We start from the raw sequence: 27,464 nt of genomic DNA on the forward strand, positions 1-27,464 counted from the left end.
ATTCATGAGTGAAATGCAAATTAGTTTTACACTTACATCTAAAATGAACATTTCAAATTTCCATGACAGTTAATTTAAAAATACAATACTTGTTCAAAAAAAATAATTTAAAATACCATTAAAAAAAAAAGAATAATATGGCAAAGTAATACTTATAAGAAACCTTGTAACTCTCCTCTTAGACATCGTGCAAGTCTCAAAGTCAAAGATTTGATTTCAAGACCTTGGAATGTTTTCCTTTCTTCCATGCATTTGAATTAGCAAGATTACTTAAATGTGAATCATAATTAATTAGGGAGGTGCTTCGAACAGAATAGCCCAAATGAGTATCATACACAACATTCAAATAGAACAAAACTTACCAACCAAAAATTAGAACAAAACTTGAAATTAACACTATTCCTACCTTATAAAGAAATATATTTCTCTTTTGACAAAATTTGAGTGAAACAAACAACAAAAGAACTGAAAAGAAGAAAAAGAAAAGTAAGATTAGGAACACAACACAGTATTCTGATCAGCAATAGATTTACTGGTTTCTTCGCCTTCAAGAAAGGTCCACTATCTATAATAAGATCCCAAAATAAAGAGCATGAATGCCGATGACGCGGTGATTATCAACTCCTGAAAATACAATGAAAGTCGTCAATTATCAACCCCGTACACTGAGCAAATGGGATAATAGATAACTATGTCAAAATCAAACTTAACCTGATTCAAGACACACTAGAATAATATACATTGGTAATCGATTTGGTATATGATCTTATTTCTAAGAGTTAGCAACTGTGCCATCAAACTAGTGAGATAACACTGGAATTTGATTTGTAAATATCTAAATACATCAATCGGTTTTCTAAAGGTATTCACCACATCATATTGATCCTTCAATTTCACATCTTCACCATCAAATTGATCTTTCCAATGACATTAAATCAATTTTTTAAGGATAAAATTGATGTTACTATAATTATCATTACCAATTTGATTTCACTAATATATGGAAGACTGATAGTAATGTCGCATAACAGGACCAATAAGTTTACTCTACGGTCGACAAAGTATATAACACCAATGGAATTTCATATTGCAAAGGACACATTAATAGAAGAAATGCAATATATAGCAAATATTTAAAAATACTGCAATTGGTGCCTGCACTTTTAGAATCAATCTTATGATACATCTCGAATTCATATATGCATATTAAGAAACATTCGGTAGTCTGTCAATCACAGATTGCAAAAAAGGTGATTAGCTCAAATTCCACTACGCTGTAGTGTTATACGCTGCTATAGCCACTATTAGACAATAAACTAAATCGCGTATCGCGTATCGCGAAATAATGGCGGTTTGTTAAAATTCTGCATCGCTGTAGTCCCACTATAACTGCTATTTAACAAACACAGTTAACTAGCTATCTTAGTGCAAAAGTATATCGTACTTAAATGGGAACCAAACAGCTTGCCACGTATTAAAAGTAATACTCATTTAACCAATACACAGTTTTGAATTGTGAAACATAAATCTTCAACTCTTCACCGCATAGGAAAATGAGCAATAAAATGACATTTGATAAGAAAACCCACATAAAGAATGCAAACAAAATTTCCAGCATTCCTAAGAAAAATAAACTGCAGCACATGCATCATCATATTACTCACAAGGTTTCTGAACAATTGATTTAGCCAGGAAGAACTGAATTGATTTATACCTGACTGTTATAAAGAAGATATGGGATATAACCAATAGCAGACTCAATTATGTTCAAACCAAAAGTGTAAGCCTGCAAGAAATGTACCAAAAAGTATTAATCTTTAGCTGGAATATTGAACAATTTTAAGGAGTAATAATATGTATGATAAGAAGAAAATATAAATTTCAGGTGTATTTGACTACGATGAATTTTGAGACACAAAGTAACTGAATAGCATGCTTAAAATATATTTTCAGCTAAAAACTAAAAATACATAATATAAATTAGTTTGGGCCTCATTGATCTGATGGTGTATATCGACACAGTCCAATCTTTCCCAAAAGCAATAACTTATATCGACAAAGTCCAATATTTCCCAAAAGCAATAACTTGCAAAGTTTGTTCCTACTCTCCTAGTGGAAGTCCAGCACAGTACAAAAGCCTAAGTTTGTCTTCAAATATTAGTTCCAATAAAGATTAAAAGGAAATTATGCAAATTCGTCTTTTCACAATATCACGATGAAAAGAAAAAGAATAAAAAGAAAAAAGGAAGATGAAAAGGAGTGATCCTTGAATCATACCAAGGATGAAACAGTTAAACATCCAAAAACCAAGGCCAGTGATCGGAGTAGTCTCTTTCCCATGCGCAGTGCTTCTCCTGGATCTTCACCATCTGCCTGTAGCCCAACATTATCATGAACTATACAATTCTATTGATAATTGAACATAGTTCAAAAATAGAAGATTTTATTGAGTGTGCTGTCATAGAATATGAAACTCACATTAACTGTGGAGGTTTTAGGAGATTCAAAGGATTTTAACTTCACAAAAAGCCTATATACAAAAGCAAAGGCTAAAAACTGCAAAGGTTTATAATCAGCACTACGGGTGACCACGATCCAAGCTGTCTGCATAAAATAGTAAACAATTCTAATCAATACTACATTATAAGACGTAAGACCAATATGTTTTCTGAGCATTAGTATATTCCAAAATAAATAAATAAAATCAACTACTCATTTACTACTCACAAAAGCAGCAGCTATTGCCAAGTTGATGCGCACATCATTTTCACTTGATTTAGCAGACCTGAAATTGCATTGGAGTTCAAATAATGTCAAAAAATCCAAGTGGCTGATAATAGAATGACACTGCTTAGTGATAACGGGAAAAATATAACTTGAAGAAAATGTAGAACATGATGAAATTGACGCCGGAAATAAATCTCAGTTATTCATACAGCAGGAAAAATGAGATTTTCCTTCCAAGCTGTTACTACATAGCATAATAAACTGTTCCCCCCTCCAAAGTTCCACCCATGATAAAACAGTAATTGGATTGCGTTGAGTATAATAGACATCTTAATTAACACAATTCAACCATAGATAAAGTGGGTGGAACTTTAGAGCAGGGAAATAACATGGTGACCATTCTCAAGCACATTGCAGCATAATAGAACAATATACAGCAACAGAACAACCATGTCATGAAACATGAGAAGCAATAACAAACCTTGGTCCCCAAGGTATAATTGGCTGCTTGTCGGCATACTTTATCTCGTTTGAAACCTGCATTCAATTTAGAAATCATATAAAATTTTGAGAAACACACAACAAAAGGTATCTCTATACAGTCATGTATTCATTTTTAGTGTGCAATTTCAAATGCTTGCGAAAAGAAAAGTTCCCCTACTTTACCTTAGATGATCCAGAAGTGACACCCTTTTTCCGATTACTCAATTCCGCCATCAAAAGTTTGTCATATTCCTTTTCTTGCTGAATCTTAGATTCACAATACATGTGTTAGTACATTAAAATTGAAGTAAAAACATACAACAACATGGATTACTAACAAACAACTTAATAAAAAATGAAATAATTAAGAGCATTATAAGACACATTTATAGAATCAATGCAAAAAGTAATCATCGGTCCCATCTCGCAGTAAATTACACATTTCGGTAAAAATAAAAATAGAGAACAGTTAAGTTAGTTACTTTGGAAACAGTTTCTTCATCACCCTTAATATCAGCTTCCTTCTTTTTCTTAGTATATGCTGTTTTGATCGTGTCGAACTTCTCGATAGGGCTTACACGGAGAGTCTATATAATTATAATAATAACACAATGTCATACATTAATAACAATTAATTCTAAGATAATTAAGTAAATAAATAGATTAGAGAGTAAATTTTTTGACCTCATAAGGATTGAAGTCGCCGTTAGGATTAGAATTTCCAGCTGCAGATGCAGAAGCACAGATAATTAGTCTGTTATTCCATGATGTTCTCTTAGGAAACCTGCAAATTTTAAACCGAATTTGAGTTATAGGTAAGAAAGTGGATTTTAGTAGGAAAAGAAAGGGAGAAGGAAAAACCTGAGAGAAGTTGAAATTTGGGGACGGAAATAGTTGGGGGAGGAATTGTTGAATTTAGGTTGAAAGTGAAGTATGTTAGAGATGGCCAAAGCCATTGAATTGGAGGGATACTGCGAGGTGATCGTAGGGTTTAACTTGTGATTGACGGTAAACAAAAAAAAAACTTGTGATTGTAGGGTTTAACTCTTAGGGTTAAGCTAGTTGAGTCAAGAGTTAATGAGTCGGAGATACAGGATTTAAGTCCACAAAAACTAGCATAATATTGTAATATTCTAACAATCTACTTATAAAAAATATAAAAATCATTTCAATGTCATCGTTGGAAAAGTATTAGTCCCTATAACAGTTGAGTTAGGTCTAGCTCTTCGAAAATTTGTCATTTCACCCACCCTATTTCTCAGTCCCTATAAGTAGAGCTGTAAAAGGGGTCGGCCCGGCCCTGGGGGCCCCGGTCATATAAAGGGGCTAGGCCGACCCGTTAACTTCATGGCCCGACCAGCTTAGCTCAGCCCGTTAAACAAAAGCCTACATGGCCCGATGAGCCGGCCCACTAATTTTCATAGTATGTTTTTTTTGAAAAAAAAAAACATATTCTACTAAATTTATGTTATATTTCTCAACTAAATCTTTAAGAAGGTAATTTGTATCCGTATATTTTCTCACATAATCTCCCAAACAACAATATCCTCCTCATTATCCTCATCAAACAAACAAATCTCTAACAAATAATCTCATTCTAATCCAATAAATTTTTTGTCATATTATTATTATTACTAGCGGCCAAACGGGCACGTTCTGTGTCCGTTTGTGTGATCCGCGTTTTCTATTTTGTCTTATGTTACGGTGAGTTTGTTAATAAAAGATTTTTACAGCTAAAAAATGTCTTATATCATCGTGAGTTTGTTAATAAGATATTGTTGCTATTATAAAAAGTTCACGCCAATTTTTTTTGTATCCTCATTATATATAGGTATAGATTTTCACCTCGTATCTCAGTATTTTATATCTACTTTTAATATAATAATAAAATTAAGGGTAAATAGTGTTATACCCCCCTGCAAAATAGACGAGTTTTGCGTTACCCCCCTGCAAAATATTTTTTTGAGATTACCCCCCTGCAATGTCAAGATTCTTTGCGTTACCCCCCTGACTTAACAAGTAGGCATATGACATGGAAGAATCTGGACGTGGCATGACACGTGGAAATTAATTTATTTTTAATTGTCAACTCATTAATTAATGTGGGTTTTTAATTAAAAAAATGAAGAAAAAAAACTTAAAAATTGTTATATTTTTATGAACTTACTTAAAAAAAGTTTTGTTTTGTTTTTTTTTTGACTAAAAGTTGTTATTATATATAATAAAAAAATTCTTATATATATATAATAACTAATAATAGAGTAACCAACAAAAAAAAATGAAGATGAAAAAAAAACTTTAATAATAATAATAATAATAGTAACCAAAAAACTAATAATAATAATATTATTATTATTATTATTATTTGTTTTTTTTTTCATCTTCGTTTTTTTTTTGGTTACTCTATTATTATGTATAAAACAAAAAATTCTTATATATAAAAGTTGTTATTATATATAAAAAAATTCTTATATATATATATATATATATATATATATATATATATAATAACTAATAATAGAGTAACCAAAAAATAAACGAAGATGAAAAAAAAACTAATAATAATAATAATATATAATATTATTATTATTAGTTTTTTGGTTACTATTATTATTATTATTATTAAAAACTAATAGTAATAATATTATTATTATTAGTTTTTTGGTTACTATTATTATTATTAGTTTTTTTTTTCATCTTCGTTTTTTTTGTTGGTTACTCTATTATTAGTTATTATATATATATATATAAGAATTTTTTTTTATATATAATAACAACTTTTAGTCAAAAAAAAAACTTTCTTTTAAGTAAGTTCATAAAAATATAACAACTTTTAAGTTTTTTTTTTTCATTTTTTTAATTAAAAATCCACATTAATTAATGAGTTGGCAATTAAAAATAAATAAAAAATAAATTAATTTCCACGTGTCATGCCACGTCAAGATTCTTCCATGTCATATGCCCACTTGTTAAGCTAGGGGGGTAACGCAAAGAATCTTGACATTGCAGGGGGGTAATCTCAAAAAAATATTTTGCAGGGGGGGTAACGCAAAACTCGTCTATTTTGCAGGGGGGTATAACACTATTTACCCTAAAATTAATTACTACCAAAGTTATTAGTTCATCCTTAGTAGGTTTAACCATATTCCAACTTTTATACCAATCGTTAGTTGGTTCAGTGGTGATTGACGCTGAACTTGGTAGGGAGGACCGCAGTTCGATCCCCCGCAACTGTGATCGGGAGGAGACTGAAACCAGAATAAACCGTGGTGAAAACCAAAAAAAAAAAATATCCAAGTTTTATATCTTTCATTGTAATTTAAGTAAAAAAAAAGAATAAAAAGAATATAGAATAAATACAATAAAAAGATGATATGCTTAGAATAACCATATTCCAAGTTTTATATTCTTCATTGTAATTTCACAAATTAAAAATAGGAATAAAACAGATTATAGATAAGAACAAAACACAAATAATAACAAAAAAACGACAAAAATAATCAAAAAGATTATATATGAATTTATGCATAAAAATAGATCAAAATATAACAATAAAAAGATTATAGAATTTTTTTAAATTCTTTAAGGGGCCACCCCAAAAGCCCGTGGTTCGGCCCATGAAAAAGCCTGACCCGATAAGGTCCGACACGATAAGGTCCGGTCCCCTTTCTACGAAGCCCGACCCGTGTAAAAATATAGGGATAATTGGCCGGCCCGATAGCCCGACCCTTTTTCACAGCTCTACCTATAACCGTTGACAGACTATTTTTTACCTCTATATCACAAAAAAAAACGGATGAAACTAAAAATTACCTGGATTTCGAGTATCCATCAGTAACGAAATGTCTAGCCAAAGTTGCAATCTTGATTTTGAGCCACAAATCCAAGCAAAAACGATATTTATTGGAGGAGAGTTTTAGATTGAGTGTATAGGTGAATGAGATAAAAGAGTAAGGTTCTGGTATATATCGCCTTAATTCGGAAAACGTATTCCGAATTTTGAGCGAGCAGAAAATGTTTTTCAAACACCAAAAAAATTCGGTTCGTGTTTTCCAAAGTCAACATAACAGGGGTAAATTCGGAAGTTTGCGGGGTAGGCGAGAAAGAGGGTGGGATGAGAAAATTTCTAGCTCTTCGTCTAAGTGGACCATGCTCACTTCCTAGTTGGGCTTAGGCCCAATCACTTTTCCAAATCGATAAATTATCATAAATTCATGGAAGTGAAGTAACTAACTCGGATTAAAAAGGTGAAAGCGGTAAAAACAGTCAACAGTTGTTCGCGTGGCCTAATGGATAAGGCGCTCGCCTCCGGAGCGGGAGATTGTGGGTTCGAGTCCCATCGTGAACGTTTTAATTTTGGCAATATATTACTCTTTTGTTATTTCTTCAACAGTTTTTGTAGTAATTTTTAGTTAACTTTAATCTCTCAAATTTTATATTCTCTTATATCTTCTTTTATTTATTGAAAACTTCAGATTCAAATTCTTCCAATGAAAAAAAAAAAAACTCTCAAATTCTCATAAACTTATGTTTTGTTTCTTTCTTGTTTTTTTAATTAATTTTTTTTGTTGTTTTTTGTTTCTCTTAGCATCATTTGTACCTACAAAAAGTATGTATGATTTTAAAAAACATTTCTAATGTCAACTCTTAATTGCAAAATTGCCATTTATTTTCACTCAACATCAAAGACTCATGAAATGAAAATTTTCAACAAATATCATTTCATATTTCCAACATAAATTTAAACTACACATGTTTCCTAAGAAAAACAATCTCAAGAATGAAACATGGTCAATAAAATGATCAATAAAAATGTTTTGTAAATGCACATAATAAAATATTTTTTGAAGAAGACACATAATAAAATATTACGAAAATAGTTTCTATGATAGAATGTGTATGCCGCTAAACTCTTTGATACAAAAATTATCAATACAAACGAAATTTCTTCAAAAAAAATCAATACAAACGAAATAATTGAAATAGTGTTATGAATAATTTGGTGGATGTCCATTAAGCATTGACTCATTCCACTGACCCATTATATTGTCCTATAAATAGGACTTGTATTGTCATGTAAAGATACACCTTGATGAGAATAATACAATCTCTATTCTTTCTCTCTTATCTTCTTCTCTCCTTTATACTTATATAATATTACTATTACTTATATTTCATAATACGTTATCAGCACGAGCTTACCAACTGAGGTACGCAATTCTTATTCTATTTTTATGAAATCACAAGTAGTTTTTATTTTTGATTATTATATGATTATGAATCGTTTGAACCTTGTATACTTATAAAGATCAAATAATAATAATTAAAATTAAATAAATAAGCATCATTTCTTTATGTATTTAATTGATTCAATGTTGTTTACGCTTCGTGATATCCGACATTTGTATGGTGAAGCATAACACTTTGATCATTAATATTACATAAAATGTTGATCAATTATTTATTTATTTATAATATGTATTTTGGATGTTTGATATTGTTTGAGTTTCGTGACCGACAATAGTCTGGTGAAGCATCATTATGATTCGTGACCGACACCTGTATGGTGAAACATCGACACTTTGATCATCCAAAAGAACATAAACATATTTAAGAATTCATAATCTTGGTTCCTGAAGAACCTAGAAAGTTAATACATGAATTCCCGAAGAATTCATAATCTTGGTTCCTAAAGAACCTATTCTTAGTTCCTGAAGAACTTAGACATTTAATACATGAATTCCCGAAAAATTCATAATCTTAGTTCCCGAAGAACTTAGAAAACAATTAATTTTGTTCTTGAAGAACTTACGAAATATCACCATTTATCACCATGTATCCCTAATGGATTGCACATCAAAATACTTTTATGTGTTATATAGTTCCTGAAGAACTAATAAAACAACTTTTTTTTTTCTCTTCAATGAATTCTAGATGAATTCAATATTCCTACATCCTTGAAGGATTGTAAATTGATAGTGATTTATTATATAGTTCCTGAAGAACTCAATGGATAAAATTGTAAAATTCAATTGCTAAGTAAATTTCACAGAAAGCATGTAGCATGAATCGCACCGTTTGTTTTTACGGCCTGCAGTAATATAACCTTAAAAACAAGGTCAATGGCCGTATTGATTTTTCCGTTAAAAATTCTAAATTAAGACAAATCTTCATATTTAATACTATTTCCAAATATAACATTGAATGCCTTTTATTTCTAAATTATAAATTAAGACAAATCTTCATATTGATTTTTCATATGTCATTCATATGTTAATTTGGTCAATCGGTCTCATTGAAAACAATTGAATGCCTTTTATTTCTTTCTTTTATTGTTTTCAATTTATTACATTATCTGTTAAGGAAGTATTATGATTGATTCATTTGAAATTAAATGATTTGTTTTGAAAATAAAATTAGTTGATTTGACAAATTTTCAAATATCAATTGAAATATCATATCGTTTAATTTCTTTTGTGATTTCTATTAGCCAAATTTTTGTAATTGTGATACTACCTATTACTTTTGGGATTTTTGCAAGATGAAATCAACTTGACCTTTTAAATCATGAATTAAGGTATTATTTATTTACATTATTTTTGACAATTGTGATGTTTCCTGTTACTTTCATATACTAAGTTTGAATGTTACTAAAATAAAAGGTGTGCATGACTTAATACTTTATTCATTTTATTTTATACGATAACTTTTTTCTTCTATAATAAATCAATTTAATTGATATTTTTTTCTTTTGGAAATAAAATTATAATTCATACCTTAATCATATCTTTTTTCTTTTGGAAATAAATTTAATTATAATTTATACCCGGAATATTTTTTTTATATATTCAATTCAAGAATTCAAGAATATTTGTTTGATATTAATATCATATCCTTGGTTTATGGAATTTGAATTTATTTTGTGAAATTTTTAAATATTTGGTGTTGATTGAATGTGAGAACTGAGAATCATATATAATTTTAAACTATATATAATTTTAAACTATATTAATCTCACGATTTGATCCTAAAATATTATATGAGAAACTCTTATTTTACTTTAAAAGTTGTAACACTAATGTTAATTATTTTGTTAAAGTGTTCTATTTGGAAATTTATTTTAGGCTCAATTTTGTTAATTATTACACCAAATTTTTTTTTACGATAATTATTACACCAAATGTTATTTATATGAATATTTGTAAATATTTTGTAAATTTTATATTGTCTTGTTATTTGAATACTCACTTGCAAACTGTTATTGAAATTATTATTTTGAGGAACTACAAAGACAATTGAGTATTAAATTATCCTTACATTGATTTATTATAAGAGTTTTTTTTTATTATTATATATTGGTTTGCCGTTGATTTGTGGCTATTTGAGATGACTTGTAAAGTCATCAAAATTTATTGACTCCATTTGTAAGGAAGAATTCGAGTGGCAACCTGAAGTTTGCTTGAAGCTCATTTATATAAATGTACCAATGATTGGTAAAGGCACTCACTCGCTAATATGATGAAACGTTTTTAAACGGACATAAATGACAATAGTAACAATTCAGCCCAATAATAAGGGAGATGTTGATTTGCAGACCAATTAATTGCATAAGTATAATCTTCTTGTCATTCATATATGAATATCAATATGGAACAAGAAATGAAGAGATGCTGAATATCTCTATATATTACCACGCATATTTTGAATAAAGTAAGTGTAATGAAAAAGTTATAAACCAGAAGTTTATACTACACTTTTATATATAATAGTGCAATTGAAGTACAAATTATTGTAAACCAGAAGTTTACAAATTATATTAAATTTATTGTTGGCAATACCGGTTGGGTCATCCCGGATTTATTATGATGCGAAAAAAAAAACTATAAATATATATTGAAGGGCCCGAAGTTCCTTCATTCTAATAATTTTTATTGGTTACTAATTCCCAAAAGAAATTGATAATTTGAGAATCTGGACCATTTAGACATTTTGTGACTTGAATTGATGCATCAACTAAATTGGTCACATGCATATTTACTCACAACCAGAAGTTTGTGAGATTATTTTCTCAAATAGTTTTGCTAAGATCTCATTTTCTAAATTCTTAGAAAATATGTGATAAGTATCGTATGTCAATTGAAATTACTATGAAACATCCGGTAGTATGTTCATACAAAAAAATGGACTTAAGATCCATTCTTTAGACGTCTAAAGTTAATTACATGACTGATACTTATGAGATCATAACTTCTAATTTATATTTTGGGAACATTCAAACATGTATATTGAGATACTAATTCGCATCAAGCCAACTAGTTATTATAAAGTTCTCCCCTAATTTACAATTTGAACTTTGTTTATAAACATGATTCCCATATAAGCATTTTTGGATGTGTTGTGTATGTGCAATTGCTCCAATAGAATGCATTTAAACGGTTCTTAAAGAATATTGGGAAAATGTATTTGATATGAATCTCCATCTATTATAAATCATCTTGAGCCAAAAAATTGGAGAATTATTTACAGCCATGTAGGCTGATTTTCAAGTGATGAATTAATTTTCCCAATATTAGGGGGGAGAATAAGCAGCTGAAAAATATGAACCAGAAGTTCAAATGAATCACTTGAAATAAATTAATGTTATTATCTCACATTGATCCTCATATAAAATAGTTTGAACAAGAAGTTCAAAAGATAAATCATTTGCAAAGTTTATGAAATCAACTATCAGCTGCTAATGCTCCGATCAAAATGGATGTCCCTGATGGACAGTCTTATATTGCAAATGAATTTTAACCACCCTGAAGCGTGGTAGATCAATCGGTTCCAATGAAAAAAAATCCTCAAATAAGAAAATGAGCTAAAAAGAAAGATGACCCAAGTGGGGATATGAAACTGTCAAAAGAGTATTTGACATAATTGAGTTATAAGTTCCAGAAGAACTTCTCAGGTACCTGAAATTTATGATAATAAAGAGATCTCGACGAATTATGTCATGAATGAAAATTATGTCACGAATGGAATATGATGGAACCGAAAGGAAGTCAACGTTGACGATATTTTATATATAATATAGCGCTATTTGTGAAAAGAGTTAATGAGGATCATGAACTAAATTCTATTGAAAATTATAGACAGTGATTGTCTAAAATGAAAACGCAATTGCTACGCAATTAAAGTCACTTTGCAAAGTGAAGATTTTTAGACCAGCAGTCCATACACCCGAAGATGTAAAACATGATAGATACGAATTAATTTTCGTGTGAATAGAAAATGTTGACATACAAACATTAAAAGCTTGATTTTTTTTATTCAAGCATATTGGTAAAAGTTTGCCATTGAATGTGAAGAGAAATATTCACCTGAAGTGAATTCAGAACTTCTTTATAATTGATTAAGTTTAGTATATGTATTTGAATGACTCACTTAATAATGATGATTACATGAAAATCATCTCACTTGATAATTATATGAAAATCCCAAAAGGATTTAATTTTCGTGAGACACATATATCAAACTATTGGAAAGGTGACTTAATAAACATGAATAAGTCTCCTTAAATACTCGAGCAATATATATGCATGTTGTATAATATTCTTGTTGAATATTTCCAAGTGAGAAATATGAAAATGACAATTTGTTCATTTTAAGAAAATATTTGGCAATGAATTTTTTTATCTATCTATGTTGATGATAAAAATATCATCAAGAGACTCCTTAAGAGCTTGAAATATTGTTATTTCTTACAAAATAAGTATTTGAAGAATATTTTAGAGTTCGAGTAAATGATGAAGAACTAATTGGTCCTGAAGTACCACATTTTAGTTCAATTGGGGCCAAATACATTATGGACCTATTATTTGTTGTCAATATATCATCAAGTATATATTTTGTTATTTTAGATATGCAGGTAATTTGTTTAATCCTCGTAAAGGTATAGATCACAAACAAACTATATGTTCACATGAAGAAGTACAATTACTCATGGAGATCTATGAAACAAACAACAATAACAATATCATGAAGAAAAAAAATGACGAGGAAAGTTGAGGAGTATAGAAGATAAATCAAGAATGTGATTTGGTTGAAGTGTGTCTTCATCAGATACAAGAATATGTGAGTTTTCTTCTAAAGGGTTCTTGCAACGATTCAACATGAAGATAATGTCGCACAAACTACATATTTGGAGAAGATTATATGATAAAGAAGATAAGACATGTCTTTCTATAAAGTCAGCTTCAAGTAAAACTTTTGAGCAACTACTACAACTACATAAGATTATTTGATTTTCTTCATCTCATATATAATTGTCTTTATGAGGGGGAGATATAAATATGTTCTGCACTCTTTTTCCCTTAACCATGGTTTTGTCCCACTGGGTTTTTCCTGGTAAGGTTTTTAATGAGGCAGTTCACACACAAAGGATGATGTACTCTTTTTCCTTCACTAGGATTTTTTCCCAATGGGTTTTCTCTAGTAAGGTTTTAACGAGGCATAATAAAGTTCTTTTTATTGAGAAATCTAATTTCATTTTCAAATTTGGATCTCAATTTTAAACATTTATTTAACTCAATTTTTATACACAAACCCGAAATCAAGAATTAACATCCGAAAAGAGAAAAAAAAAACATATGAGACAATCTCCTATCCTAGATTTCCATTCTTCATGATGTCTGCCCTGATTTGATGAATACACTATACCAAAATTCCATTTCTTCACTAATCTGACATGAACCATGATTATCCATATTTTCTCCTAAAGTATCATCACAAGAGATTGCATTGCAAAATTCTGTGCCTACAACTGATGGATCCTTACTTGAGGCTACTAAACCATAATTAGAGATCACTATTTTTTCACCGACACTAGAAGAAGCATCACTTGTTTGTGCCTCTTGTAAAGTATATGAGAAGGAGGTAATATTAGCATTGTGCACTTTATTCTTTTGGACCCTTTTCTTCAAATGAGTATGCCAAAAGTTCTTTACTTCATTATCCGTTCTTCCTGGTAATTTTGCTGCAATAGCTGACCATCTAAGCAATAAAGGGGTCACTAATAAATTAATTAATTTTCACTTGTATTAGAGGACTAGATTCAATAATCACATAGAATATTGCATGTTGATGATATGATTTCTCTTTGAAAGGTAATTACTTCTTTCGATCCTTTTTATAAGAGATCGTTCACATTTCTAGATTCATTGAGTCTATGTTTGGTATCACCCCATGGTGGGTACGGTAGAACCACAGTGATTCAGATTGTACAGAATCTACAGAGTGTGGCTTTTAAAAAATCACGGTGGATTACCGTGATTCTGACATATCACCGTGACACCAAACATTCGCTGAATAAATAATATATTTAATTTTTATTATAGATCAGATACATAATTTTTCAATGAGTATTAAAGAGTAAATTGTCTCTTATAAAAAAATTAGAAGAAGTTTATAGGGTGTGTTTGGTAACACAAATAAGCTAGCTTATAGCTTATTATATGAGCTTATAAACTTGTTTCAAAAAATTAGAGGTGTTTGGTAACAAGCTTTTTGTACTAGCTTATAGCTTTTTTTCAGATGCTATTTCAAGTAGCATTTGAGCTTATAGCTTATAGCTTTTTACACTTTATTCCATTTTTACCCTTTAATTTAATAACTACCCACTCTAAAAAATAAACTACCCACTATCAATTATGTAATTTTATATTTAATAACCACTTTAAAAGCTAATTTTACCAAACACTTTAATTTCAATAAGCTAGCTTTTCAGCTATCAGCTATAAGCTAGTTTTTCAGCTATCAGCTAGCTTATAGCTTATTTTTACCAAAGAGCCATACTAGAAGTTATAATAAATATATCTCTATAATTAGTCAATACAATGCTCACTACATATAAAAATAAAACATATATATGTGCTCACTTATTTCCAAGAATTTCATGTAGCTTTAAGATAGAATCTTCTTCTTCCTTGCTGAATTTTCCTCGTTTGATATCTGGTCTCAAGTAATTTATCCATCGAAGCCTACAACTCTTACCACACCTTAACAAACCTAAACAATCATATCATATAACTTATCATACATTAGAGAAGTCATATATCTAACAATTAAAAACATTTCTTATGAACCAATTCATACAAATTATGGAAGGAAAAAAAAAAGTTTGCATCTTGGCTCTGGCTCAAACAATTCTTAATCAGACTTTATTTATTTCCCGATCAATTATGGCAGGAGCCATTTCTCTTGAGAAGCGGAGAGTTAAGGCAACAAAAAAAAACCTAAGAATGTGAATTTGTACTCACCAGCTTGCTTAGGAAGGGCACGCCAATTTCCATGACCATATGTTTGAACATAAGAAATCAAGATATGATCTTCTTCAGCACTCCATGGTCCTTTCCTCATTCCCATCCTTTCACAACAAGGAGTCTTTGCCATGGTCACCACTACACACTAGTAGTGTGTTTCTATTAATTATTATTCTCTATACAAATTTGGTGTCTCTCTCTCTCTCTCAACCAAGCTCTTTCAAGGTAGTTTCGGCTTCTTTATTACTATAGTGGTGAAAGTATATTGTATATATAGATCATGTGGTCCAATAAACAGTATTGTTTTCATATAAAAAACAAGTGATACTATTTTCTTTGTCGGATTTTGAATTTCTTTTTTTGATTTAATTAATTCATCATACCGTCAATAAGAAAAGAAGAAAAAAAACATTGTCAAATTTATGTTAATTAATTATCATCGTTATATATATATATATCATTAACAATATTTTATCTTGTCCCATGAGCTTAGCTCAATTGGTTGGGACATCAACATTTTATATGCAGGAGCCGGGGTTCGAACTCTGGACACTCCACTTATCCATCTTTAAAGGTGGAATTTCAAGCCACTAGGCTACCTGACCAAAAAAAAACAATATTTTATCTTACTCATAACTGTTTTTTTTACCCTCGGTAGAGGCTTATGCTGAATTGGAGTTCGACCGTGAGGTAAGTAAAGTTTGATCATAAATTATTTCATCCAAGAATCAAATTTGGGTTCTCCCGAATAATTCATCTTTCAGTGAAACTTAATAATCATTTGAGTTCAATGTCTTAATTTAACTTATAACTATTTTTAAAATCATACATATGGTTGATCACCCTCATCACTATTAGGTTAATTTGGTGCGTAGATATAAATTGTGGATGGTTTCATAGCGAAAAACATGATAGTATGTGACTCAACAGATCTCAGAAAGGCTCGATATCATCTTATAATTGAGAGTTGTCTAACTCAACCTTACAAAACTAGTTTGTAAGATGATGATTGCCTTTTATGTATAAACTCAGAAGAGTCTCACCGGCTCAAAAGAGACATACCGAAGCTCTCAAGCATTGATATATATCATCTCATATTTGATAAGAGATTTCTTAACCTAAATTATTATTCATATTTTTTTTTTTTTTACTTTTCCAAAACACGCACGCATAGTTGAAATTAAGCATATGGTAATTAATCACAAGATTTTGATAATATGTAGAAATGGGCCAGCTTAAGATACTGGTTCCATAATTTAAAATGTAATTATAATTACTTTTAAAACGTTTTCGTCACAAAAGTACCATTGCCTTTGTGGACTTGAATTCAACTTACCTTCTAGGTTGCTTCTCTTCAAAACTTGGGTTTACCACAAAGCTTAAAGTAATCATCATAATAATTTGAGAGTAGAGAGTCAAAAGAAGTATGCGGCATGGACAAAAATTGACTAATTCATTCATTCATGTCTCAAATCAATTACACTACATCTTCTTGCCACCTCATTCCATTATCCTCGTGACAATGCTAGAATTCTTCAATCTTTAATGCTTTTCCTCTAACCCATGGAGCACAGTACAATATATACTTTTTGCCTTTTTGGAGAAAGCTAATATGTTGCTCTAACCCTCTAAAAATTTTCTTCCTAATTTTCAATTTTAGTTTATGTTTTTTTTTTCAAAAGTTGAAAAATCATGTTCTAAATAACGTTTTTGAAAATATATGATAATTAAGACTTTAAAATATTATTAATTTAATTATTTAACTATTTAATATTTAGTTTAACAATTTAATCTTTAATTATAATTTATAAATAAATTAACAAAAATTAAAGACTAAGTAGTTAAATGATTAAAGTAATTGTATTTTAATATCTTAATAATGATATGTTTTCAAATAAAGTAATTTAGGACGTCATACGCAAACATTTGGAAAAAAACAGGGACTAAGATTAAAAATTGAAAATTGAAGAGGACTAAAGTTAAAAAAAATAATTATAGGGATTAAAGATAAAATTTGATATATTTAAAGGACAAAAAACATACTCTTTCCGACCTTGTTTATAAGCAGTAGTTAACAAAAAAAAAAATTGACCTTAAATATATGCTAACCAAAATCAACTTTGTTTAATACTACTATTCTTCCAAAAATATCCTTCAATAATAGTTACTTTTTGGCATGACTGTATACTTTTAATGTAAATTTAATGTATTGTAAAGGAATAATTTAGTAAAATAACAAATTATTTAATATGCGTGGAAAAAAAAGAATTTTGCTTATAAACATGGATTATTTAACTTTTTATCTTATCATTTTAACATGCATTATATACTTATGTTCATGTTCTTCCTTTTGCCATAGTTTTGTCTTTTCTTTCTTCCCATATGTCACTATCTTTAGTTTTTTTCCCCTCAATCTCACGAAATCTCAAGTACCCACGTTTTATAGTGTGTCAGCATATCATAAACTTGATACTACTCTGAGAGTGATGCCTACAATTCAATAGTACTCTCTTTTGTTTTTGGGTCATGCTAACCAGTGCCCCCGGAACACTAGTTAAGGATACTAAAAAAAGTAATTTTTGCATTGAAAAGAGCATTTTTTATACTTATAAGAAGTGGATTACACAATTTTCAATACATTCATACCTTATTTAGGTCCTTAACCAGTGCCCCAGGGGCACTAGTTAGTATTTTCCTTTGTTTTTTATGTAAGGCAATGCAATGTACTATAGTATTTAATGAGCGCAGCAAAATAGATACGATAATAATGTCTCCGTATCTATTTGTGGCATTTGTGCTAATTGTATCTTAGGTCAAACCATCATAACAAAGGTTGACTTTTATTTATTTGCTTTTCTAAAACATTGAACTTAGACCAAAACTTGCACAACTCAAAAGCTTTCACATTAATCAGGAATAAGTTTGCACTTCATTAAGGGCTATATACTATTGAGAATACTATAGATATTCAATGCTTAGACTACTGAACTGTCGATTAAGATTATCTGCGGTAAACAAAACACACAGTTTCACATTGTTTTGTATCTCATCCATTGATTATCAGATCAGACGGATTAGATTAACTCATTTACAAAATTACTTGAAATGATCTCGGCCACACGCTTGTGATTGGACCGATCTTATCTGTTACAACGTACTGACTTATCTGCTTACCCATTGTCTTCATCAGAATCATCATATTTTACCTTCATATGCTCGGGGGAAACTGATGGCACGCGCCTTAACAGCTTTTCTTGCTTCCATGGTTGTTCAAGCTCTTCTTTTTCGTCTAGTAATGCAATTTTTGTATAGCACAAATAGTCAAGGAGGAACTATAGTATAGTCTAAATATATCATTATTCTTCTAAAGTACTAATAATTCATATAATCATTTCTATCTATATGATACAAGGATATTCTTTAATTCTTCCTCGGAGATTTGCACGCTCGATTTGAATTTGCAAATAGGCTATGCGCTTCGCAATCCACTAGCAGGAACACATTCATAAAACAAATAATATATCAGAAAATAAGATAGATTTACAAATGCAAAAATGACAAACATTGATACCAAAAACTCATCTAAGCCAGTTCTAATTCAGAAAATTTTGAACAATAGTGGAAAAAAGATAGATATGAACAAGAAAAGTGTCAAGAATGAATACATGTTTTGTAATATCCTCATGAAGAGTGGTAGCCTTCTCTTGAAGATCCCCCTGTCATTGCCAATAAGGAAAACAAAGTAGTTCAAATTTTCCGCCATATATTTAATGTAAGAAAAATGAAATTCACCATGTCAGAAAACGAATGTTCCGCATCTCTCATAGAACTTACAACAGTTAACTTTGGAATCAAACCGGTGTTCACTTTTTGCCACAAATCCTCGCATTCTTGCTGTAAGTAAAACAACGCAGTTAAGCCGATTTCTAAATTGTATTATAACTTAATAATCATATAAGAAGTGTCTTTCGAACAAGATGTTCGTAGCTGATTCCAAGAAAATAATAGGTTCACCGCAAAACATTCACATTTACCTGAGTGAAGTCTTCATCGGAGAGCTCAGAAATGGGAATAGCCTTAGGCATGAAAGAAACTTCCAAGAGTATTCCATTAGACATTTCATCAGGATCAACACCTAAAATTTAAACAAGAGAAATGATCAATTATTTAAAGTAGCTTCAAAAAACTCGCAAGATCTTTATGCAATTTATTATACCTGTGACTCTCACAAGATGATATGAATTCCTTAACTTACGATCACTAGAATCTACTCTGGCTCTAACAAAAGTTCCAACCACCTTACTCACAAAGCTTTCAGGCTGTTTCGATAAATCGAACACCAAACTTTGTTTTAGGTAGATAAGCTTGATATTATTGGCATTAATGGATGCAAAACATCCAGGTTTTATACATACATCTCCTTTTTTCAAAAGAGGTTTTTCTATCAACCTTGACAATTTGCTTTCCATACATGTCTCATCATCAATATGCTTGTTTTCTGTAGAACAATTTTTGTTTTGATCATGATTTTCCTTTCCAGATGAATCATCCAATTTTTCCACGATGTGAGACTCGAGTAACCTTGAAATTTTGTTTTCCATACATGTCTCATCATCAATGTGGTTGTTTTCTGTAGAACAATTTTTGTTTTGATCATGATTTTCCTTTCCAGATGAATCATCCATTTTTTCTGCGATGTGAGACTCGAGTAGGTCATATATCTTATACTTTGACATGACTTTCTTTTTAAAGATAGGAAACAACTTGTCATCAGGGATGAACTTTTTCTTGTCTTTGGGATCATAAAGATTTCTCTCCTTAATGTATTCATATATGAGAGATTTTACATCATCTCGCATCATTGGTTCGGTTTTGTATCTCCCTATGGATGCGAGGAAGCTAGAGAGAGGTCTTGATGCCCATCCGTCGAATTCCATTGAACTGTACTGCTTCCTTTTTTTCGGCTTAGGCATACTTATATAACCTCCATGACTGTTGGTATCATTTTGTTCTTCTTTGTCTTCACTACGACTTGTATGAAGCTCAAAATCTTTACCCTTTCTTTTGTTGGGAAGTGCAGCAGTGACATTGTCTTCAGTTAGTCCTTCTCTTACCTTTACACTTACCCCATGGCTATCTGTTTCCACACAGTCTTCATCAGAATCATCATGTTTTACCTCCACAAGCTCGGGGAAAACCAATGGCAAGCACCTTAGCAGTTGTTCTTGTTTCTGTTCAGGCTCTTCGCTTTCATCTAGTAATGCAATTTTTGTACAGCACAAATGGTCAAGGAAACACTATAGTATAGTGGTATGATACTAATAATTCATAAAATCATTTCTGTATGATACAAGAAGGATATTCTTTATTTTGTTCTCTGAGATTTGCTCGCTCGATTTGAATTTGCAAATAGACTAGGTTCTTCGAAATCCACTAGCAAGAACACATTCATAAAGCAAATAATATTAGGAAATAAGAAAGATTTACAAATGCCAAAAGTAGCAAAAGTCGAAACCAAAATAATTACAGATTACATGTAAGAACAAGAATGTGTCTAAGGCTATGTTTTATAAAGTAGCTATATATTAACAAGCATAGAGTCAAGAATGATCGATACATGTTTTGTTATATCCTCATGAAGACTTGTAGCCTTCTCTTGAAGACCCCCCTGCCAATGTCATTGGCGTAAACAAAGTTATTAATAAATTCGACATGTCAGGAATCAACAAATCGACGAATGTATCATACAACTTACAACAGTTAATTTTGGGAGCAAACCAATGCTCACTTTTTGCCGCAAATCCTCGCATTCTTCCTGTAAGTAAAACAACACAATTAATAGTATTCTTGGAGAATAAAAGAGTGAATAGAGTATATTATAACTTAAATATAATCATATAAGAAATGTTTTTCCAACTAGAAGTTCATAACTTATTCCAGAAAAACAATAGGTTTACTGCAAATTATTTACATTTACCTCTGTGAAGTCTTCATCAGAAAGCTCAGAAATTGGAATAGCTTTTGGCATGAAAGAAACTCGCATGCGTATTCCATTAGACATTTCATCGTGTTCAACATCTAACAGTTAAAACAAGAGAAATGATCAATCAAGAGAAGTATAAAGTAGCTTAAAAATAACTAGAAAGATCTATATGCAATTTATTATACCTATGACTCTCACAAGATGATATGAATTCCTTAGCTTATGATCATCGGAATCTACTCTGGCTCTGACAAAAGTTCCAACCACCTTACTCACAAAGCTTTCAGGCTGTTTCGATAAGTCTAACACCAAGCTTCGTTTTAGGTAGATAAGTGTTACATTTTTGGCATTAATGGGTGCAAAACAACCAGATTTTATCGATAAATCTCCTTTTTCCAATAGAGGTTTTTCATTTCCAGCTGAATCATCTGATTTTTTTGCGATGTGAGACTCAAGTAGAGGATATATCTGAGACGTTGGCACAACTTTCTTTTTAAAGATAGGAAACAACTTGTCATCAGGGAGGAATTTTCTCTTGTCTTTGGGATGATAAAGATTTTTCTCCTTAATGTATTCATTTATCAGAGATTTTACACCCCATTGCATCATTGGTTCAGTTTCGTATCTCCCTATGGATGCAAGGAAGTTAGTCAGAGGTCTTGATGCCCATCCGACGAATTCCATTGAACTGAACCGCTTCTGTTTGTTCGGCTTATGCATACTTGTATAATCTTCATTAGTGTTGGAGTCATTTTGTTTTTCTTCTTCGCCTTCGCTGCAACTTGTATGAGGCACAAAGTCATTACTACGCTTTCTATTTTTGCGAAGTGCGGCAGAGATATCTTCTTCAGTTAGTCCTTCTTTTCTCTTAACAATTTCCCAGTATTCCTTGAACAGACATTCATATGTTTCTCTGTCATCCAGGTCTATTTTCTTCTGCAGAAAACCGGCAAATTTCATAGGTTAATACAGAGTCAAAAAATAAGTTTAAAAAGTCATAAAACAAATATAGATTAAACAATAATTAATAAACATCAATTAGAATAAATTTGGTAAAAATTCTACAAATCCAAGTTATGATGACACTCACCCCCTCCGAGTCATGGTCCAAATTTAGTTCTATGATTTTTACAATCTCCACGCAGTCAATGCACAAGCCTTGAACATCTTTAACTACTGTAAATTCAGCAGAAACACACTTTTTGCATACAGCATATGGACAGCCGAGGCAACGAAATGTATAGCGCTTTTTGCAGATGAAGCAAGAATGCCTGTCTGAAAATACAAAATGCATGCAAAATGTTGTTACTTTTGATTTGTATCAGACTATCAGTTAATCTCATAAATAGCATTTTTATATATCAGATATAAATAATAATAAAATGTGAAAAATTAGTACCATAAATAATGTTAAAAACTAAAAAGGAATATGGACACTCATCAGATTAGGGGTGTCCCAGTTATAATTACATTGAATCACTCCCGTCATTTTCTCAAATTATTATCAGTGTCCGGTATATCTGTGTATGTGCTTCATATTTGGTTATAATATGTTAAAATATTATGAATAAATCCAACTGGCTTACCACAAATCCAAGATTTTACAGTATCAAAATATGAATCATCCTTTTGAACACAATCTGGATGATAAACTTTTCCACAGTTCCTGAAATAAATAAAAATATATTGATACAATGTAGTAAGATGATCAAGAAGAAAGAAAAAAGATTGAAAAAGAAGAGTTACTAGTACTTACTTGTGATCACAGAAAACTAGTTGTCCACCTTCTTTGCATTCAAAACACCAGTTTTCTTCTTCTTCTTCTTCTTCTTCTTCATCTTCATGATGATGATCATCCGGTTCAGGTTGCTTTTCCATGGCTTTTTCTCTGCTTTTTGGCATTGTAAAGTGTGCAGTAAAGAGAGAGTGTTTCAGAGTCTCTCTAGATTCTGGTGTCTTCCAAATAATGATGATGGCATTTATTTGCAGCGTGTACCCGAAGAATAATTTCTTTATCTTTTCAATAAATGAAAGACAAAAGTGTGACTTGTGAGTAACAACAGTTGGCAATATTACTCAATAATAATAGTCCTACCAACACTTTAATATTCTCTTTTTTAATTTAATATTCGCTCTCTTATTGAATGAAATAAATCGAGTTAATATGTTAAAAAAATGTCTAAAACTAAGCCATTTTAAAACTTAAAATCGACCCGAACCGTTAGACTAAACCTGATAATTCACTAATAAAATTGAACCGAACCGATTTGATTCTATTCAGTTGAGTTGTGCTAGGTACACTCTCTTTTCAACGCTATTTTTTTATTGGATGAAATTCAATAAAAAAATATAGTTCAAATTGATTTATTTTTTATACAGTTCGGTTCAATTCGAATGGTAGTGTATCATTACGGATTCAATTTGGTTTTTACTCCAAACCATGAACAACACTAAATATTTCGATTGACGAGAAAATTATCGTGATCTTTATAGAGAAAATGAAGCAACCATTTCAAGTTAGTGAAATTCTCCTGTAACCAAAAAAAAAGGTTAGTGAAATTCTCCCACACCACCTACTATGATTATTATTTTACATTTTTACCCTTGTGAATTCTATAATTCAGACACATTTCATTTGGACTATAAAATCCAAAAACACCTTGCATATATTTTGAACCTCTCCTCATCACAAGATATTCAAAGATATCGCGGCGTGTGTGGTTGAACCCAACGAAGAAATCATGTCATCTTCTTACTAGAGTAGAGTGTTACTAGCTTGGCTCATCCTTGATCTTGTTGGTGCTTAATTTCTAGTTTTGATTTATGTCATAAATGTAAGTCTTTTGTTGGTTGATCTTCGATATAAATGTACTCATTGACCCCAAATACATTTGGATTATATAATTACAATGTGAAAAATATATACTGTAATTTTGAGTAAAAGTCATAGTTCAAATTTTGAAATTCGAAAAACATGTAGTACATATTTTAAATTCCAAATAGGGGTATTTTGGTGATTTGGTAGTAGGGGCGAGAAATTACGTGAAGAATTTTACTTCAAGTTAATTATTTAGTCATTTCATACATTAAGAAAAATAATTGTTTGTATTTTGTCATTTCATACATTAAAAAAAAAGGTGATAAATAAATAAGAGAAAGAGAATGGAGATATTGCTAATTTACTCTTATGAACTAGTATTATTAGTGTATTCTTATTACAATAAATATAAAGTGGAGAATAATAAGCAGCAACGAATCGTGAGTCACTGCTACAGACGATGAATTGGAGCCTATGCTATGCATTAAGCAAATCCATGTTCTCAACTTTTTCATTTTTCACTTTGTATGGAGTACTTATTTTGATTTGAAAAAACCTTGAAAATTCTACTTTCTGAGATGTTACATTAGTTTGAGAATATGTAATTTTTTTTTAACTAAGAGATCAACAGCATTCTCAATCTCAACACATTGTTTCATGTTTTTTGGTGGTATTTTGGGAACAAGGAAAAATAAGGGGGTGCATGTCATGTGTTTTTGGGTGCAAATGGAACAAATGAAATCATGCAATGCAACAACTCTGGGTGCAGAGGGAACAAATGAAATCATGCAATGCAGCAACTCTGCGAGACCTTCTTTTGTCGCCCTATGAGTTTCTCGCGCTCCTTATTTTGACTCATCCGCTACTTAAGTATCGGATGTGCAAAAATGAGAAATTTGAGAAAAAAACGATGTCCGCTACTTAAGCAGCGGATGGTGTTTGAGAAAATGGTAAGGCGTCAAAAGAAGGTCCCCAACTCTGCATCAAAAAAATGCAATGCAACAACTCTTGTAAGGCTTCAACAGACAAACTAAATCGATGATGATGTTGATTGAGGAGGTGGAAACACATATATAAGGCTCAAGCAAAGAAACTATGCTCACCTTTGTTCTGTACATTTACATTGTGGCTGTAAAATTGAGTCAATAGTTGTAATAAGGGTTTATGGGTTTACTTTATCATTATCATATAAAAGTTTCAAATTGGATTATTTGATACTCAATGAGCCATATTGCAATCTGTTCAACTCTTGTTACACACACACACACGTGGTACTGCCAACATAAAGCACAGGCATAAAACACAATGTGTCAATGTTCATAATAAAAGTCACCAACTGTGAGGAAACTCATGACATAAAGAAATTATTAAGCAACCGTGCCCCTGAAACGAAACAACAGTGTCATTCTCATGTAATGAAATTGCTATTGGCTTAGTATAGCAGATCATTTTAGTAGATCACTAATATTCCTCCAAAAGAACACTTTAGTTGATCATTGATATCCAAAACAAGTGCATCCCTAAAACATGTTTTCTTCACATCTTTATAGGTTGGTCAATGTGTTGACATCTTCGGGAAGATATGACTATAGTTAATTTGGGGGTTTAAGGATTTTTTTTAATTGTTTCTCCATCATTAGATTAATTCAATGATTGAGATTATTGTAGCAGAGAGTGCAAAAGGGAACACTGAAGCAAGGATTTGAATCCGATAGATAGGAAGGGGATATGGATCCTCTCCTGCCGCCTCTCTATCCTTCTCGTTATTTCTCTGTCTCTACCCATACCCTCATTATTGGTGCTGCAAGGGCTGCACAACAACAAAGGATCCAAATTTGTTTCTTATACAATGTACTTTCTTTTACAATGTATCAGAAAGAAATTAACCCCATTATGATAATATTGGATTAATCATTTTATAGTCACTCACCTCAAAATGCACCCAAGAATCTAATAATATGACTCAATAAGCCAAAACAAGTCTCATTTGAGCAGCAATTTCATTCTTTGAATGTTATTGTTCAACAAAACAAATAAACGGATTCAAACACATTTAATCACCATGATACTCTAACATAATCCATATTGCAATTCTATGCACCTCTTTTTCTTAGGGTATAATGAGGCTTAGGTGTCAAGTTGTTTTAATAGCTTTGACAGTTTAACTTTAAGCTTGTCTGGATTGGCCTATTTGAGCTTAATGGCATAAGCACTTATAAGACTGTTTAAGAGAACTTATGAAAACATCTTATGACATATTCATAAACTATTTTTAGCTTGTTTTCATAGGTTCCCAAAGATAGCTTATTTTATTTTTTGTTACAAAATAACTTATACATAAGGGCTTATCATGATAAACACTTATACTATAAGCTGCAGAAAATTAAGTTGTTTATCCAAACAAGGCCTATCTATGTGAAAGCTATTGCTTATATCACTACACTAGAAACAATTATCTCAAAAATTGAAAGCATAAAAAAGGGTACATCAAAAAGAAAGTTGAGAAATGTTACAATATAGAATGGAAGTTCAAAACTTGGATGATGATTCTTGAATCTCAAACTCACTTAATTTCTCTTCCCTCTTCCTCTTCAATTCAGCTTCATAATTTCTCAGCCTTTCATTCATTTTTTCCTGCAAATTGCAATCAACCCAAAACAAACCCAAATTTAAAACACTAAAAAGATAAAATCTTTGACAAGAAAAAAACAAAAGGGTTTCAAATTATGCAACTGAATCTCCACTTGGTATCACTAGAGGCTAAAATGAGACAGAAATGCTAACCTTGTAACTAATCTCAAGACGGTGCATAACATAGAATCCGAGGATGCCTCCGAGAATTGTTCCGGACATGATTCGAATGTACCCCCATCTCTGAGAAGGCGCCTTCATCGATTCAATCTTCCAGCTATTTCTATCACACTAAAGGGAGAAAATAAGAAGAAGCGGTGACCGGAAAACGTACGGCGGCGAAAATGGTTGTCCGGTGAATGCTGACGGAACGCACAAATAACGATTCGAACGGTGCAAAATACTAGTAAATAGTAATAATGGGTTATTTATTTATTTTTTTAACGAGAAATGATAAATTGACATCCATTTCCGATAACAAATGGAACAACATATTCACGAAGGGTAATTTTGTAAGAGC

At 30.9% G+C, this 27,464-nt stretch overlaps 4 protein-coding genes and 1 non-coding gene across 5 annotated transcripts; 1 reads left to right on the top strand and 4 right to left on the bottom strand.

Annotated features, from left to right (window-relative positions):
• Positions 1-314: 314 nt before the first annotated feature.
• Positions 315-4,224, bottom strand: LOC123889639. Its single transcript, XM_045939059.1, has 10 exons — positions 4,072-4,224; positions 3,895-3,994; positions 3,693-3,797; positions 3,394-3,477; positions 3,209-3,264; positions 2,728-2,785; positions 2,479-2,604; positions 2,278-2,373; positions 1,715-1,786; positions 315-624 (listed from the first exon to the last, which is right to left on the bottom strand). The coding sequence occupies exons 1-10, from the start codon at positions 4,164-4,166 to the stop codon at positions 562-564; spliced, it is 855 nt and encodes a 284-aa protein (XP_045795015.1). The 5' UTR covers positions 4,167-4,224; the 3' UTR covers positions 315-561.
• Positions 4,225-7,485: 3,261 nt separating this feature from the next.
• Positions 7,486-7,558, top strand: TRNAR-CCG. Its single transcript has one exon. It is a non-coding gene; the product is annotated as a tRNA-Arg (tRNA).
• Positions 7,559-13,709: 6,151 nt separating this feature from the next.
• Positions 13,710-15,739, bottom strand: LOC123889640 (transcription factor MYB15-like). Its single transcript, XM_045939060.1, has 3 exons — positions 15,510-15,739; positions 15,129-15,258; positions 13,710-14,244 (listed from the first exon to the last, which is right to left on the bottom strand). The coding sequence occupies exons 1-3, from the start codon at positions 15,640-15,642 to the stop codon at positions 13,875-13,877; spliced, it is 633 nt and encodes a 210-aa protein (XP_045795016.1). The 5' UTR covers positions 15,643-15,739; the 3' UTR covers positions 13,710-13,874.
• A 2,642-nt stretch (positions 15,740-18,381) lies between these two features.
• On the bottom strand, positions 18,382-26,914 carry LOC123889641 (zinc finger CCCH domain-containing protein 19-like). Its single transcript, XM_045939061.1, has 15 exons — positions 26,827-26,914; positions 23,252-23,511; positions 23,082-23,161; positions 22,586-22,770; positions 21,681-22,431; positions 21,490-21,590; positions 21,268-21,327; positions 21,130-21,180; positions 20,875-20,945; positions 19,729-20,783; positions 19,547-19,647; positions 19,347-19,406; positions 19,178-19,228; positions 18,930-19,000; positions 18,382-18,818 (listed from the first exon to the last, which is right to left on the bottom strand). The coding sequence occupies exons 2-15, from the start codon at positions 23,395-23,397 to the stop codon at positions 18,683-18,685; spliced, it is 2,919 nt and encodes a 972-aa protein (XP_045795017.1). The 5' UTR covers positions 23,398-23,511; positions 26,827-26,914; the 3' UTR covers positions 18,382-18,682.
• Positions 26,604-27,393, bottom strand: LOC123889642. The gene is made up of 2 exons (XM_045939062.1): positions 27,098-27,393; positions 26,604-26,947 (listed from the first exon to the last, which is right to left on the bottom strand). Exons 1-2 carry the CDS (start codon positions 27,203-27,205, stop codon positions 26,843-26,845), a joined length of 213 nt encoding a protein of 70 aa, XP_045795018.1. The 5' UTR covers positions 27,206-27,393; the 3' UTR covers positions 26,604-26,842.
• Positions 27,394-27,464: the final 71 nt, after the last annotated feature.

This window comes from Trifolium pratense, linkage group LG6 (assembly GCF_020283565.1).
Source record: "Trifolium pratense cultivar HEN17-A07 linkage group LG6, ARS_RC_1.1, whole genome shotgun sequence".
Taxonomy (NCBI): Eukaryota; Viridiplantae; Streptophyta; class Magnoliopsida; order Fabales; family Fabaceae; genus Trifolium; species Trifolium pratense.

Coding starts and splice junctions, on each gene's coding strand:
- LOC123889639 (XM_045939059.1), bottom strand. CDS start 4,166: ATGGCTTTGGCCATCTCTAACATACTTCACTTTCAACCTAAATTCAAC. Junction 3,478..3,692: donor ATGAAGAAACTGTTTCCAAA/GTAACTAACTTA, acceptor TGTGAATCTAAG/ATTCAGCAAGAAAAGGAATA. Junction 2,605..2,727: donor TGGCAATAGCTGCTGCTTTT/GTGAGTAGTAAA, acceptor TATTTTATGCAG/ACAGCTTGGATCGTGGTCAC.
- LOC123889640 (XM_045939060.1), bottom strand. CDS start 15,642: ATGGCAAAGACTCCTTGTTGTGAAAGGATGGGAATGAGGAAAGGACCA. Junction 15,259..15,509: donor TGCCCTTCCTAAGCAAGCTG/GTGAGTACAAAT, acceptor ATGATTGTTTAG/GTTTGTTAAGGTGTGGTAAG. Junction 14,245..15,128: donor CATGAAATTCTTGGAAATAA/GTGAGCACATAT, acceptor TTTATTGCTTAG/ATGGTCAGCTATTGCAGCAA.
- LOC123889641 (XM_045939061.1), bottom strand. CDS start 23,397: ATGCCAAAAAGCAGAGAAAAAGCCATGGAAAAGCAACCTGAACCGGAT. Junction 22,771..23,081: donor TGTAAAATCTTGGATTTGTG/GTAAGCCAGTTG, acceptor TTGTATTTTCAG/ACAGGCATTCTTGCTTCATC. Junction 19,407..19,546: donor CCGATGAAGACTTCACTCAG/GTAAATGTGAAT, acceptor TTTTACTTACAG/CAAGAATGCGAGGATTTGTG.
- LOC123889642 (XM_045939062.1), bottom strand. CDS start 27,205: ATGAAGGCGCCTTCTCAGAGATGGGGGTACATTCGAATCATGTCCGGA. Junction 26,948..27,097: donor GTCTTGAGATTAGTTACAAG/GTTAGCATTTCT, acceptor TGCAATTTGCAG/GAAAAAATGAATGAAAGGCT.